Below are 16,275 nucleotides of genomic sequence, written 5' to 3'. Positions count from 1 at the left end.
TCACTTTTCTTAGCTATTCCAAGATCTATTAAAACTTAATATCCATGGGCACGTGGTCTCCCACTCTTTTAGGACTTATGCAAGATGTCTGGATTTTGTTTTTAAAAATTTATTCTTAGCAAATATGGTCTAGTAATCTTCTTTTGTTACTACAAGATTGGGGAATGAATGTGTGTTTTCTTCCCAAGTACGAAGCAGAACCGCACTCCGTGTTTTGCCTATCTGACATGATTAGTCCATTTTTGAAGATTATCATCACCTTTTGTCTTCAATTCAAGAAGAGCCCTCTTACTTTCGAGGGGTAATATTAGTAGCAGAGAAATACCCTAGTGTATATAGAGAGTGTTTTCTTGGTTGAATTTCCTAACAGACTTTGAAACATCTCTTGCAGCTTTGGACAATTTGATATGTGTATTAAATTTACTTTTGCTTTTAACATCACAGCTGTTGATATTAGCCTTTAATAGATGGTATCTGTGTGCGTAGATGGCAGCAATGTTAAAGCTGTCACTTCTGATTGCCTCCTACATGGTGTTTAAAAGCATTGTGTAAACTCAGCCTAATTTAGTCCATTGGCTCCAGCTGAACAGCTTTCTCCTTGCTAAATTGATGCTTAGTCAATCATACCTCCGTCCTGCTCAGAGGCTGGTGCTTTGCAGTGAGCTTTGCAATACGGTCAGCAGCCTCAGCGTTGGTAACGCTCGGTGCACGTGTTGTAGGGGTCTGCGCTGATCTTTAACGCAGCTCTTAATTGTACTTCACTGGAAAAGGGACAGAATCTGCTTCTCGTTGGATGCTTATTGGGAGGCATTTTATAACTGAGGATCGCAGGTCTGAATCACCTTAATGTGAAACTCGAAGCTACAAATCTGGTTTAGTAACTTGCTCGGAGCCTTTCAGCTCTCTCTCAGAGTATTTATTGGACGTTACTCCTTTAGACCTGTAGCGAAATTAAAGTGTAGTTAGAGCATCCAACTTCTGGCTGAGAGTTACAGCCGGTGCAGTAAGTATTAGACACTGTCTTTTTGCTGATGGTTTTTATGAATCTCCCTTGTCCAGCTCTGGTTTTACTGTCATCTGTCAGCTTTGCAGGCTGCTGCTCTTCAGTCACCAAGGGCTGTATGTCTTTTTGTTTTTTTTTTTTTGGCCGACGGGCACCTTTATGTATAAACACAGCCACAGATTCCCCAGTAAGTTGACTTGATTAGTCGCAGTTTTCTTCGCTGAGGGAGCGCGGAGCGTCCTGACTTTTCCATCTTGCAGTTGCTTACCGCTTGCCGTCGCGGCAGGACGCGATGAGTCGCCGCTCGCGGCAGGCGCAGTTTGGCACGTGCCCCGCCGCGTTGGCGGCGCGCGCAGCCCGGGCATCTCGGAGCCGCCCGCCGCCTCGCGCTGCTGCCTGCCCGCCGGCCTCGAGGCGCCCCGCGTGCCCCCGGCGGGGCGGGCGGCTCTAGCCAAGTCGGGTGGGAGCGGCCGGGAGCGCTGCTGTTTACCCTCCGCCAGTCGGAGCCTGGCTCTCGCCCTCCCCAGCTAGCTGTAACCCAAGCAGGTCTCTGCGCCGACGCGGTTCATCGCTGATGCATGGCAAACGCGGGTTTTCCCAGCTGTCTGCTGCCGTCTGCCAAGTGGGGCTGGGGGCATACGGAGTGCAGCAGGGTGCTCCGCAGGCCTCCCGGCAGCTGCAAAATCGAGCCGCTTTTTGCCCGCTGGAGCGCCAGCTCGTTTGCAAAATAAGCTTTAGCTCTCGCGTTGCGGAAAGCCTCGCGATTGCTGCGAGCGCGGCCCGGCGCGGGACGCGGCGCAGGCTCCCCCGCGCGCCCGGGGCCGCCTGCAAAATCCCAGCGCCCGTTTCAGCGCAAGGGGCGAGCTGCAGAAGCGACGGCCCCGTGGCCGCTCGCGGCACTAAGGGAAGAGGCCTCTCAAATCCCCCGCGGCGGAGGCCCGCTCGCTCCTCTCTGAAGGAGCGAGACCGCACGGGGCCACGCTCCGGTTCGGTGTTTAGCAAGGCAGCCGCTATGCTGCCGAGCGGGCCCGACGGCGAGTCTGGGGCTCTGCTGCGCGGCACGAGGGCAGCCGAGTCCCCCTGCCCGCCAGCAGCACCGAACGGCGCCTCTTGCGAAGGCAACGGGCTGCAGCAGGCCATGCTGGGGTTTGTTTTTCAAATCGGACTAGTCTCCTCCTGGCTAGGAGCAAGTGTTGAGATGCCCAGCTACGTTATTAGCGAGTAGTTAACGATACCCCAGGAGCTGAGAAACTAACGTTGGTTTTTGAGTATTTTGATTTTTCACAAATATTACTTTTTTTTTATGGTAAGTTGTTATTGCCTTCCTCTAGCAGCTGGACTGACAGCCTCTGAGCATAGAAATCCTTCACGGCTGTTGAACCTCTCCGCACCCGGGAGAGGGAGGTCAAAGTTTACCAGCATCCTCCAGACTAGTAAGCTGCAGTAGGGGTTGGTCAAATAACTTATCCTGAGGAAACAGGTAAGCCAGGATTAGAAACCAGTAATCTGGATACCAATCAAATGCTAAAACTCTGTGCTTCTTAAAATCATTCAATCTTCTACAGAATGTAAAAAAAAAAAAAAAAAAAAAAAAAAAGGATATTCTTCTAGATCATAACACTTCTGTTGCTCTTCTCTTCATCACAGGAAGAAAAAATTGGTGTGTCATATTTAAAATGAGTTATAGCTAAGGTAGCTGATCACAGCATCCACAGTAGTACCACCCAATTAGAAAACCTAGTCTAATCTGACTTGATGTTACTGTCATTTTTTAAAATGAGTCCTACTTCAATCATAAAATCCTCGGACCATAACATTGCTTTCTATGCCATATGTCCTTATTTAGAGGGAAAAAAATGATTGCACCCTTAATTCAAAGGGAACGTTTCCCTCTGAGCCAGAACTCAATAAAATGTATCAAAAAAATTGTGGAAAAGGGCAAGCAAAGAAAATCAAATTGCAGCGTGTGAAACGATTTAAGGAGGGACCTGGGGAATACATAATCTCCAAACTGCCAAGTTAGAGCAAGTATAAAATATACAAACAAGCCTGATATTTTTCCCAGTTGATCTCATTATGAGGTATGCTTGGGATAGATAAATTTTGTTAGAATGCATTAAGGCAGGATTTTCAAGGAAACAAGTCAGAAGTAATGTGTTTAGCTGATTCCACCTTGTTTTGATACATGGGTCTTTTCAGGTTTAAAGAAGTACGTTTTTAAAGCCAAATGGTTTGTTTTGTTTCAAGCATTAAAACCAGAGGCAACTCAGTGACTATTTTTTTTTCCTTCTGGAAAACAGACGTTTATAATTTCAGCATGGTCTTTAATCACGGGGGTAGAGCTCTGTGCAGCGTATTTCACTGCCACTTATTGGTACCTGCTTAAAATACACCGAACTAGCCTTGAGTGCAATCCCTTAACAGAGTGTTTCATCCACACATGGTACTTTTTCCAAGTCTCCAATATATTTTAATTAAATTGTCCATTTATATTTATTAAGGCAGTTTACTGTCTCCTATTGCAGAAAGCTGCTACTGCTGATAGTCTACGAAGAGAAACACTAGCTTATCTGGGAGTTGGTAATAAAATGCAAGCATATGCCACCAGAAAAATCTTCCCCGAATATAGTTTAAGCATCATTTTCTTCTTTGTTGGGAAGGGAACAGGTCTTACTTTTAGCTTGGAATAGTTACTCTTAGCAATCCTCATTGCCCTGGGTAATCACAATGTTTGCTAGTAGGAAATGTTATCTGCCCAAAAAAAAAAAAAAAATTATTCTGTAAAGTGGCCCCATTGAACGAGCAGAAAAAGGGTCCTTTGGCAGGGTGGGTGATGAAGTCATTACATACTGACTAGATGTAAAGTGGCGTTCGGCAGCCTCGGCTCAGGCAGATAAGCACGATAAGGTGGGCTTATCCCTGTCGCTGCTGATCCGGGAGCTTGGACCTCAACTTTGTGTCTTGGATGCCTCTCAGCTGTACCTACTTATCTCTGAGCCGCCTGTGCCAAAATAGATTTGCCATTAAGTCAGTAAAATTTTAAATCTGAAGGCTATGTTTGGTCTGTCCTTTCTCCCAACGCACATGAAAGCAGATCTTCCAAAGCTTTTAAAAGAATTAAGCTTTTCCCTCAAGTTAACATGTTCCTGAAAGGACCCAGCCTGCCTTAGTGCTGCTCTGGAAACGCCTGTTGTTGTCGTGGGACCGTTCCCCGCTAGCCAAGCGTTCAGACCGGCCCACCGAGCGGGTGGCTGCCGATCCTGCCGGTTCCTGTCTGCTGGCAGAGGTGAGAGGGTTCGTGGATTAGTAGACTCGTCTGAGCCGCCAGAAGAGGCATCCGGAGATGAATATTTTAATTATGTCTCTCCCCGGAGTGAGCTGCTTTCTGTGTTGCCTTCAGAACAGCCCAGAAATAGATCGCTGAGAGATATATATATATATATATAATTTTTTTTTTCTTCTCCCCACTGTGTGCATCTGCAAGACCCATTTTGTAAAAAGCAGACGTAAACGGCAGAAATGCCAGGAGGGTTAAAATCCGCCTGCTGTGGCTTTAAGAGGGAGGCAAAACTGTAAAGGAAGGAAAATAAAAATCCCACAGCCTGTTGTAGCAGCTGTAGCTTCAGATCGTGTGGAAAATGAAGGCAGATGATTCAATTTGGCCTGTGCCCCGAGTACATTTCCAAATGCTTCTGTGTGTGCGCAAGATAATGAACAAATATATTGAGATGGCACAAGATCAGTCCGAGTTTGCCGCTGCGCGAGCCGCCGCGCTCCCAGTAGGAGCGAACCCGCTCCGCTGGGTTAATGGGGGTGAGGGTCGGCGAGCCCAGCACCTTTCAGAACAACTTAAGAAAAGAATTTGTCTCCTTTTGCCCCAGGCTCCCCGTGGCACTCAGACCGAGCTTTTGATAGATCGAAGTGTATTTATTAATAATGAGCGGGGGCAGCGTGCCCGCGATTTGAAAATAGGCACACCAAGTAAAAACGTGCTTTCCGCCGACAGCGGAACAGCCTTAAGTAAATGGAGAGCGGACTGATCTATTATGATTAAAAAGCTGGGGCCGAGAGCCAGCACGGTGATAATAAAAATAAAAAATAAAAAAAGGCCTTTAAGAGAGGCAAGACCCCATCCTGCCCGTGAATAAACATCCCCCCCCCCCCCCGACCCTGTAAGAAAAAACAGGGAGGAGTTTGATGAGGTGGATGAAAAGGCAGCAGCAGTTGAGGACAGCAGCGCTGGAGTTATTACCAGAATGAGTTATGATGTTTAATCATGCTGCGCGACGTCCAGCAGGGCGAGGTTCGCCATTCCCGGCGCCGAACGTGCGGCTGGAGCGCGCAGAGCGGCTGGAGCGCGCAGAGCGGCTGGGGCCCGTCCGCCCCTCGGCGCCCCGGCTGCAGCGCCCGCCGCTGACAGCAGCGCGTTCTGGAAGGCGAGTCGGTCGTCCCTGGCAAAAATGGAGCCGTCGCTGTTGCGCGCGTCTGGGGTGCCGTGCTGCCAGCTCCTCGCTGCGGCGCGCGGTGCTGGAGGATGTGGTGTTTGTCTGGTTTTCAGACCGCTCAAAGAGCGCTTTTGGAGCGCGCTCTTCACTTCAGCGACGAAACATGCTCTGGTTGAGTAAAACTTTGGCACCTGTTTAAACGTTTTGCTCGATAGATCCTGACAGGAGTATCTTGCCGATTTAGGATTTGAACGAGGACAGAATTTGGCCTTTGGAAGAGATAAGTTATCAAATAATTTCAGTCTTCCTCTTGTGCCTTATTACTTCGTTCTGATTTAGCTGTCCTGAAGTGATGTAGTCAATCTACGTTTAATAAAAGAGCCCCCTGCAATTCCCCCTCAAAATCGCAAACCACAATACCCGAAAGCACCTTTGCGTGGATCTCTCTTGAGGAGCTTTGGGTGATGGGGATTGGTTTTCAGAGGAGACTTTTTGCTTCTAAGATGGCTCCTAAGAAAGCTGTGAGCAGACCTAAAGGCTGTGCTATCAGATGTATTCAAATCTGGCCCGTGTGCGCTGCTACCTGCTGTTCCCGTAGTTTCAGCTCTGTTACGCTCACTGGAAAGCACCGTCTGGCAGGGCCTGGAGAAGGACGTTTGCCATCATCAAAACAGAAAATAGCAACAAGCTGTCTAAGTACTTTTAGATAGACAAAGGCAACAAACTGGAGAGGGGATTTTTGCTGCGTGCTTCTTGTTAGCAATTTTAAGGTGTTTCTGTAACAACAGCGAGGCAGCTTTATCCAGGTGGAAATGGAGCTTTTCTCGGACGGCCCCCTCCCTCAGTGCTGTACGTTCAGATTGATCATTTGGCTCCTATGCTGGAAATATCGAAAACCGGTAGCTGATGTTGATGTCTGCATAAGCCGCTGGCAACACGTTGTTGAAGAGGGCACAGCATCGTTTGCGTACGCGTTGATGGAGTTCCTCGCCCGGGCCCCGTGCTGGGGGACTCTGATACAGTAGTGCTGGGACTTGAGCAAGCCTTTTGGGGAGCGCGGGGGGCGCTAGGCTTTGTGGTGAAGCTCAGTCAGGGAATATGGTTAGGAGGAATTTCTGCAAGTTGAGCAAAACCACCCGGAGAAAATTATTAGAAATCCCGCAGGGAAGCCACAAGCAACTTAACGAAACAAGCTTTTGCCCGGTTTGCTAATACCCAGGGCTGCGGAGAGTGCCCATGAAACCAATGCATCCATTTAGCAAAACAACTTGTCCTCCTAGTTGGGTCCTGCATGTGGCTCATTAGGGTAATTACTGATGAATTAAGGCAGCTTGGCTCAGCGCTCTGGCTGCGGGTGTGCGGGCTCCCCTGCTGGCAGGCAGCAGGTGTAAATGAACAAGATCTGTCAAAAAGGCTGATGACCCTCTTAATTCACAGCAGCAAACTGGGGACAGAGGTAGTGCAGCAAGTTTAATAATTGATATTTACTTGGAAAGGTTAATGGCAGCAGTGATGCTTCTAATTTGCTTGCCTGTGCAAGACCTTGTCAGGTCAAATTGTCTCAATTTGTTACCGTGTGTGTAGGTGTAGTTTCCCTTTAATGAAATTTGGAGAGAAGAAACAGGTGGTGTTGGGAGCATACTGTAACTCAAGAAAAAGAGCAAAAGGTTGGAATCTGCTAACAGGTTGGGTACGTCTGCTAACTTTAAACAGCTGCCAGTTCAGTCCCTCGGAATAATTCTGGTGAGCGTTTGAGCTTGGGAAGGTTAAAGGATTTGGAATGGTATCATTTATTTTTCCTTAATTTGCTTCTGTCTGAGAGTTGTTTAGGTGGGAAGTGTAACAGTTTTGACAAGCTTTGGTCCGGTAGAAGGTGAAAGCAATAAAATTAGAGATCAGAAAGGCAGAGAGTTCAACAGGTAGGTGTGTACCGTACTTGGGGAAATTGTAATTCTGTCCTGCAATAATTAAATAGTTCCATTTTCAGTGAAAACCAAAGCTAGTGTTAACAGAAGCTATGATATCTGGACACTTTAAAATTAGCAGGCTGGACTAGCTTGCATCCAAGCATTTCCAAAGAAGTGGCTAATGACTCTGCACCGGCAAAGTCAATTTTTGAGCGAGTACAGGGAGATCCTGACGACTGAAGAAAGCTGGTGCGCCAGTATTTTAGAAAGTCTGTAATTGGATAATGCCATTTACCCTTTTGGTTTGGCATGAATCCTAGACAAGAGATGAAAAACAATTGGTTAATAAAGACCTAAAGGAGGGTAAAATAAGCGAATGCCAGTCATAGTAGCTGTTTTCAAAATGGCTTATTGATATGTGGGATTAAAAACTTGGTAGTGGTCATGGTATTGGTGTAATACAGTTAGATTTCTGTACTTGACATTGTTGGCCTTTTATTAAGGAAACAGAGCAGCGCAGATTCAACATGATGCATTGCAAGTGGATTAGAACTTGCTTTAATAACAGGTGCTGCTGTCGCAAATGCAGACTCGCCACTGGTTGGGAACGTTTCTAGCGGATCCCGGCAGGGATTACCTCTTGTCATTATGTTATTGTAACCTTTTGATGTGGGAACAAAGATGGAAAATCACTCTTGATAAAAGTTTGCAGGTGGCCAGTACGTTGGACGGGTGGTTTACAGTGAGTGAGACAGGCCACCGATGCTGGGACCAGTCCTTGTGTGAAAAGATGGCCACGAGCAAACGTGTAATTCTAACGCTTCAGTGTGGCTGAGTCTAAAAGTCTTTTCCCTGGGAAAAAAATTTCACTGCTGAGGTGTAAGGTGGTAGAAAGATATGAAGAGTAAGGACTTGAAGGATACATGTATTATCGCTCATATTCAAGCCTGTACAAGGCTGTATGTGCCGGACTAGATTAGGTTCCTCAAAAGCCGTTCCTCGTGGCGCTGCGCGGCAGAGCTGTCTTGAACGTGCTGGGGTTGTGTCCGAGCACCGTGAGCGAGTCCTTCCGGCTGCTGAGCTGGAGACTGCCTTGAAATAGGACAGAAGGAAACAAGGGGATTTTATTGCCATTAAAAGTACCAATTTGTACAAGCCGACATTTTAAATAGTGTAATTTAAATGGAACCAAACTGATATGAATAGAACCTATTAATAAATTAAACACTTCTTTCCACCCAATATTTCACAAGGGAATTAACAGAATAATTTGTTAGTAAATGAGCCCAGGAATGAAGCTGTGAACGACATGTCTGTCCTGTTCCCCTCCTCCCCCTGTAACGCTCTTTACAGATGTAAGCTGAAAGTTGCTGCGATTTCCAGTGTTGTCACCTTGGACTTTGTGTCCTATGTACTGATACAACCAGCCTTCAAGCAGAGGAATACGGGTGATTTAATGGTTAGGGAGCCAGCCTTGGCTGTAAGAGTCAGTCGTCATGCTCTGCCTCAAATTTTGGGCGTAACTTTGTAAGTGAGCTTTGAGGCCCGCGTCCCCCGTAGTGTGTCGGCACCTGGCTCTTGTGCAGGTACGCAGCTGGCGGCAGCGGCTGGGCTCGGCGCCGAGACGCGTCTCTGAACGCCGGCTTTGGATAAACTCGAGCAGGAGCAGTGAGTGCCGAGTGCCTGCGTTAGGTTTTCAGGGATGCCTCAGGCTTTCTGAGCCCGGAGCGGTGCCCCGACCCGCCTGGCGCAGCACCCGCAGCCTGCCCGGAGTTTCGGGGCTTCAGCCGCGGGAGCCGCAGCCCTGCAGCACGGGCGTTCGCGCCGAGGGTTATCGGCACCGAAGGGGGCTTCCCTCATCGCGGTCGGCTGCGGGCCTCTGGCGCAGCCTTTCTTGCCGCCCAGAGTGCTGAAAGCACCCGTTCGGTTGTGTGTGAAGGGCAGGGAGTACGGAGGCGTGTGGTCAAGCACGTCGTCAGTGCGCTCGCAAGCATCCCGTCCACAGCGCCGTGCGCGCAGGAGTAAAACAGTCAATGAACTGCCGTCAGCGACCTCGGGAACAGGTGGCAGAGCAGTGCTTGAAAACCTACTTTTCCCCCTCCTTCTTCTCCCTCTAGATGAAGGTCCCCACAAGCAGAAGTGGCAGAAATAGCGAGGAGGACAGCATCAGGGAGGCCACAAGCTCGCAGCGGAGCAGCTCGAGGGACCGGCTCAGTGATGTAAGTACCACTCAGGAGAAAGCATCGCCTCGTTGCAGCAATTCCCGCTGCTGACATGGCTTTTCATAAATCTTGCTGAACAAATGTTGGCATCCAGAGGTCACTGTGTAATAACTTTTTTTTATGTCATGATTGAGTGTTATGGCATAAGTGGTTGAGCTGCCTTGCAAACACTATAATCATGGTGCAAATAATATGATAAGCAAAAGATCAGAGATGGGAAAACAAAATGGAATTGTTATTCCTCAGAGAGAAATGGCTTGCTGTTTTGGGTTTTTTTTTTGAGGGAAGTTGTGTTAAAAAGCTTTTTACAGTATTTTTGGTTTTAGCTACTGCACATAATTATGTGCTTTGGGTGCAAAGTCAGTTCATCTAATTTTATGCTTCCTGCTTTCAAGATAGGAAAGGTTTTTGGGGGGAGAGCTGTCTTTCTCTCAGGAAATGCAATAGTATGTTGAGTGAAATGTTATAATAAAACAAAAGCAAACGGTGCCTTAGTGTGTAAACACACAAATGGGCTTTTGAGTCACCAAGAAATCAATGGCAGTGCTGGGATAATTTTATATGAAGGCTTTTTGTGTTAGCAATTAGCATTTCGCCTTCATTAAAACATGATTTTTTACTAATTAGGACCTTTCCCGTTAGGAGAGATTTAAATGAAGAACAATAATCAAACGCTGGCACGAGCATGTCTGAAATATTAAATTTGCCATTTCAATGGCAAGCCACTGAAATCCCAGAGCGAGTGGTTTTCATGTTGAGTTCTATTAATGTAAAATATGCTTCATAACTAAAACCTGTCACAGAAAACAGCTCACACCAGCTAAATTCAATTGGACAGTTAATTTAGCTTTAAAATTGAAAACACTACCTCCGCTTCAGGATGCAAAAGGAAGAGGGGGGAAAGCCTTTGATAAGTGTAATGTATTTGCTATTAAGGCTTTCAGAGCCCATTCTACAGGAGGAGAAGGGAGAAAAAGGGGGAAAAATAGCTCCCACAAATGTGTTTAAAAGCTGAAAGTATTTATTAAAAATGTCAGCAGAAAAGTGCTTTTGGCAGATTAAAGCGGGATTCAGCTTGACAGCTCTGACAGGGAAATGTGACGGGGGAAAATTCTCTCTACATGTTTTGAGTGCGAATGGGGCGCTGTAAACAGCCTACACAGTGGGAGGAAGAGAAAAATAACATGTCCTGTGATCTGCTTCCAGGATTACGGATCTGCACTCAGCTGCAGGGGTGGGTGGGGGGTCCCTTTTGGACTAATCACCTTTCTGTGTGGGGTATCTGTGACTGTGCTGTTAGACAACAGTGGTCTCAGTTGCTTATGCGTGTATTTGTGAGATTCTCTCCTTTCCCTCCAGTTGGCCACTCGTGACAGATATGTGATCAGGGCAACCGGTGGCATTGCTGCACCGTGACCTGGGGGCCAGGAGAGGAATCACACATTTAGACTTAGCGATTAGCTTAGGTCAAAGCACTAAGTGATCTTGGAGACTTTTCTCATTAAGCTAATGCACTTACAGTTTTTTCCCATCCTTTCCCTTTGCCCGTAAGTCACAGGCTGAGCCCATAGGAATTGAGCTGGAGTGCCCAGTTCCCTTAAAATCTTCAAAGCAAGTCATTCGGCCCCTGCGTTCAGTGAGAAGTAGGCACTCTTCTCTTCTTGGTCAACGGGGACATCGAGGCAATGCCTGAAGGCCAGGGCACACTTTGGAGCTCTACTGAAGTTGCTCTAATGACCTGACGACCTGTTACAAATGAGAATTTTTCAAATTAGTGATTAAACAGTTTGAAAAGTAAGGCTCATGAATCATGGAATGCGCTTTGTTCATTATTTGACGAGTGCAATTTAGCTTTAATTACGTATAATGCTTCTTCACATACTAGTAAACGTTCTGTAGTCTATTTAGGACTGTCAGAAAGTCTTAGGAGGTCCCTCTGGTGCAATCAGCCAGTTTTCCCAATTTGTGTGCAAAGAAATAAAGCTCCAGACTTTTTGTAGAGAGGGAGCAGAGGAGGGGGAGTAAACGGCAGCATGCTACTGTGTGTGTTGATTCGTGCAGGATTTTACTGCCCAGCCTGTGATTAGGTCCTTGTGTTGCTCTGTGGCCGTGTTTCCTCGCAGGCTGTTTTAATAGATGGTGTGCGACTGAACTGACTCGACCCCTTATGTGTGGCGCTCTGAGGATTTAAAAACCCATCAGGCAGTAAGGCTGTAAAGGGAAGGCATAGACCGTTTTTCCTTGTGGCTAGCGATTGCAAGTTGAGGTCCCACCACACAAGCATCCTAGGGTGGCTGCTTTTGCTTGCGGACGGCTGTGCCGCTGCTGGTGGTGCCTGGGCTCCTTCGTGCTCTCCCCAGAGCATGTCTCCTGCTGCTGCATGGTGCATTTGGCCTTCACAACTGTTTTTTGTGCCGCCTTTACCTCCCATCCCTGTCCCCCTTAACCTGGGGTAACAATGGAGTAAATGAGGCAGGTGGAGGCGGATTTGGCTGCTCTGTGGCACACAGCAGGTGTGCGGGGAAATATGCGCGCAAAAGCGTCGACTATAACGTTTAGCATTGCTGCCTTAGGAGCCTCCCTCCGGCTTCGTTGTAGGCCTCCTTCGAGAAGGCACTATTATGAACAGCTTAGTTCTTCTGGGTGATTTGTTTCTCGGGGTGGCTTATTCAATGGGATGCCAGTAAGTTGTTCTTTATTTACATTAATGCATGTCATTAGTCTCTAATGGACCATGAAGGCAAGAGGTGGCCTGGTCTGTCATGAAATAATTGCACTCTAAAGAAAACTGAAGCAAATGATTGATTGTCTCTTGCACACACATGCACACAAGTATGCACGTAGCCATCAGCCCATCCGCAACAAAATACAGTGCGTTTTGCTTTGGTCTTTGACACAATGGAAATTCTGTGGGGAAGGAGTGTCACGGCGAAACAACAGTCGTCCGTGTTGTCTAGTATGTCTCTCCTGACAACGTTACACTGGGGGCCATATATTATGGGTCGTTGGGAAAAAAACGCATATTGCGATCTAGTGAAATCATCTCTGGCTGCAGAGATTTGATTGGTTGAGGCTGGTCTCTTCCTTCAGCAGATGGACCTTATGAGCAGAAAATCAAAGAAGTTTTAACCCTGGTTTGCTCAGGGGAGTGTGATGAAGGCAAAAGGTGGGAATTTGCCACTTGTTAGTGTTCAGCATTGATATAAAATTCCCTTAAAATCCATTATAAAGCTAAAGTCCTTATTACACGCGTACTCTCAGGGTCGTCTACAACCAACACAGAGTCAACAGCCTTTTTCCAAAACAGGATTTTCCTCTGCTGTCTTTCATAGTGATGAAGTAATTGGAAGTTACCAGAGAATTAAGAGGCAGATAAGCCCTATTGCTATTTTGTTGTGTTGACCCAAGTAAAAGTGGGAGATGTGGGCATTTTGTTTTGTTTTTTCCCGTGTTCCATAATTGTCCTAATCTTTTCTGATGTCCTGAACAGTCCAAAAAATCCACACAAAGCCTTGTATAATGGCTTTAAAAAAAGGGTTTTATCTTTTTCTTGACCCATCAGCTTAAGAACTGCCTGTTTTTTAATGGATTTTCTCCCTCGCTAAATTGAATGGATCGTCCCTCATTATCATTTAAATAGAACCCTCACTCCCTGTGAACATGGAAAATTTGAATGTGGTAGTAGAGCTGTGATAATTTGAAATATTCGGAAGGTGGGGGCAAGGAGGGGGAGCAGGCGGCAGAGTGCAGAATTGCTGAATGTAATTGTCATGGATTCTCAATTTTGTTGCCACAAGATGGGAAAATAGACTAATAATTGTCTTCCAACCCTAGTAGAATAGTTGCCCTAGTTAGCTGAAGCTAACACTCTAATTGTCATGGGGGCACAGAGATGAATGAGGATGTATGCAGGGCACAGCCAGGGCTAAATTGAGTGATATACTAAGGCAAAGAGCAAATTGGCAATTATTGGCCCAGCTGAAAAGGTTGGCAGGTGTGCTGCTTTCTCACGAGCCCTTAGGGGGAAATTGGAAATATAAAATATCGACCATAAATACTCACTGATTAGGAAATATGTTGCAAGAGGTGCTGGCCACTTAAGAGTCAAAACTCTCCTTTTCAAGGAATTGACTTCAGCTGTGTGAAAAACCAGCCAGCGCTGCTACTAGGTTGTTCAGCTCTTTTTCCTCTCATCCCCCATCCCCCAGGCTATCTTTTCTAATTTTCCATCACCCTATTCCTGTTTGTTTGTTTTTCTTTAAATGTAATAAACAGAAAGCAGCCTTTTAGGAAATGCAGAGATTTTCCCATCTCTAAATGTTCTTTGATAAGTGTTTAGCATATTGTATAGACTAGATATAAAATTCTCTCTCTGGCAGATGAATGCAAAATAACTCCTGTGAATGCAAAATAACTCCTGTGATTTCTTATTCAAACAGTTCGCTGTGTTCTGCTCTTCTTTGTGTGCCATCACAGTCACTGTCTCCCCCTTCCCTGCTATTTACCACACTTTCCCTCCTGGGGCAAGGAGACTAAAGCAGCAGCTGGATGCAAGACTGCAGGTCCATGACGTGTGCCTAAGGCTGAAGTCCCTTTCCAGGAGCGTGATCAAATGAGCCTTTGAAGTGAGAGTAGGACCACAGTCGCGCCACTGCTCCTTTTTTATCCAGTTTACAATCTTTGGCACATGTGGGGCGCCTGATCTCTGCTCTGGGTTTTAGGTGACAGTGGAAGAGAATAGCTTGGCATGTTTAAGGTCAGGAAAACCTCGATGCGGTAGCAAGTGATGTTGCTGAGTAAGAGTGGTGCATTGAAGGAGTTTTTGGAAAGCCTGTGATAGCTGTGTGGACTGTGAACACTCAGGGCACATGCTGTCCTTCGTTTGCCAGGTGTAACACGCTAAAATCTAATCCCCAGTTAGACTTCTGGATGCTGCTGTGATAGAAATAATGTTTTTAAAAATAGCCAGGAGAACTGTAAATCAGCTCTGAGGTACGCTGCCAGCGTCGCGGCGGGGTCAGAGCAGAGGGCAGAGCAGGGGTCAAGAGTGGACTCCATCAGCGAGGCTGCGTGAAGCCTCTGGGCAGTATGGTGGAAGGGCTTTACCCATTTAGCCAGTATTTAGCAGAGCTCTGTTTTGGGAAGACTTCCTAGCAGCTGAAAAAAACCCAGTCATCTACATTCATACATTTTCTTGCCCCTCTGAGTATGTCAGGGAAGAGTGCAGAACGTGTAAGTGCACGCACACGTGAAGGTTTCTTTGCTAATGAATGTGTAGGTGGTTCATTAGGTTTTAGGGGTTGCAAAGCTCCTGAAGCCTATCACTCTGTGAACAGGAGGAGTCAGGAGAAAAGAGCAAAAAGAATAAGAGCAGTCTAGAACTTAGTGGAATAAAGGTAACAACGGGATAGTTTTACGACTCCGCATCAAACTGTGATGGGAAACTGATTTTGGGTAAGAATACACACATAAGGTCTGCGAAACCTTGCTAAGTCACATTGTTATGCACAGTGTGCTACATACATCTGTCTTTGGCCAAATGCTTGCATGAAAACCACTGCAACAGAAATTATGAGAAAAGTTGCAATGACTTGCATGAAGCTTTGGGTAGTGGAGCATAGCTGGCAAGAAGGAGGAGTCTGGAGGAGGCTTTAGGAAGCTGCTCCAAAGAGTGATGGTTTTAATGGGAGCAGCACTTGTGCCCATGCATGTGAATTTCAGAAATTTGGAGTCTTTTCACATGGTTACCTGTCTTATTGTATATGAAAGATGGTTTGTTGACTGCTAGCCAGCAACTTGGGCTCTCCGTGACTGTCAACTCTAGTAATCTACATGTCATCTTGCTTGGAAGCTGTTTCAGTTTCTTTAGCTTATCAAGCCACTTACAGATGTTTAGAACTTGTGTCATTTTGTATCTTACTGAACTGTGGTTTAACAATCTGTTTTGCAATATTTCCAAAGCATAATCCCCTTTGTTTATCCACCATAACAAAATAAGTGAATTTAAGAAGGAACATCATTCAGTTTTTGCATGACATCCAAAATCTTTCACCGTGTATTGTGGTTATCTTGTCAGGTCCTGGTTTCTGATCTAAGTGAACATCAGATGCACTGTGTGACCCTTGGCAAGTCAATTGAGCTCATTGTATTGACAGACCCGGGAGTGACTACAGAAATTAACTGCGTTAAGATTCCTGTTAAGGTCTGGGATGTCTTCTGCCTGTGCCCCTTTTCCCCCTCCTCCCCACTATCCCTCTCATCCCAAGACAGACAAGTTTTATAAGGGATGTTCTTGGAAAAGGAAATATTAAGTTTCTCTAGTATTTCTCCAGTATTCAAAACTAGCCTCATATTCTGTTGTTGAATGTTCTATAACTGGTAAACATACTTGCTTCCTTGTATCTCAGGCCAATCTGACTACAAAATTGGGGTAATTTGGGGGTAAGTTTGGGCCTGTGGCCCAGCAAGGAAAGATTAGGCACTAAATAAGAGTTGGGAAATGGATTTCAGTTCCGTCCTCTACTGCAGTCAGCTTGGGTGACCCTGAGCATGTCTAAGCCTTTGTCTGCCTCTTTCCACGCTGTAAAGTGGGGATGGAAATAAGAACAGTGCTAGAAGGTTCTTTTTTGGAGCAATAGCTGTTTGCCCAAAACAGTTATTTCAACAACTTAAGATTTTATGGCTATTTGGTATATTTT

At 46.2% G+C, this 16,275-nt stretch overlaps 1 protein-coding gene across 42 annotated transcripts in view; it reads left to right on the top strand.

Annotated features, from left to right (window-relative positions):
* The window catches only part of FBRSL1 (fibrosin like 1), a 560,551-nt gene that overhangs the window by 242,722 nt on the left and 301,554 nt on the right, over window positions 1-16,275 (top strand). For 38 of the 42 annotated variants that reach the window (XM_068910781.1, XM_068910778.1, XM_068910761.1 and 35 more), the window contains one exon: window positions 9,473-9,574. The exons of the other annotated variants lie outside the window; for them this stretch is intronic. In XM_068910781.1, coding sequence (XP_068766882.1) covers window positions 9,473-9,574 — 102 coding nt within the window. The remainder of the gene's footprint in view (window positions 1-9,472; window positions 9,575-16,275) is intronic. 42 annotated transcript variants of the gene reach the window in all.

Source organism: Struthio camelus, chromosome 17 (genome assembly GCF_040807025.1).
Source record: "Struthio camelus isolate bStrCam1 chromosome 17, bStrCam1.hap1, whole genome shotgun sequence".
Taxonomy (NCBI): domain Eukaryota; kingdom Metazoa; phylum Chordata; class Aves; order Struthioniformes; family Struthionidae; genus Struthio; species Struthio camelus.
This window is presented reverse-complemented; position numbering and strand designations above follow the sequence as displayed.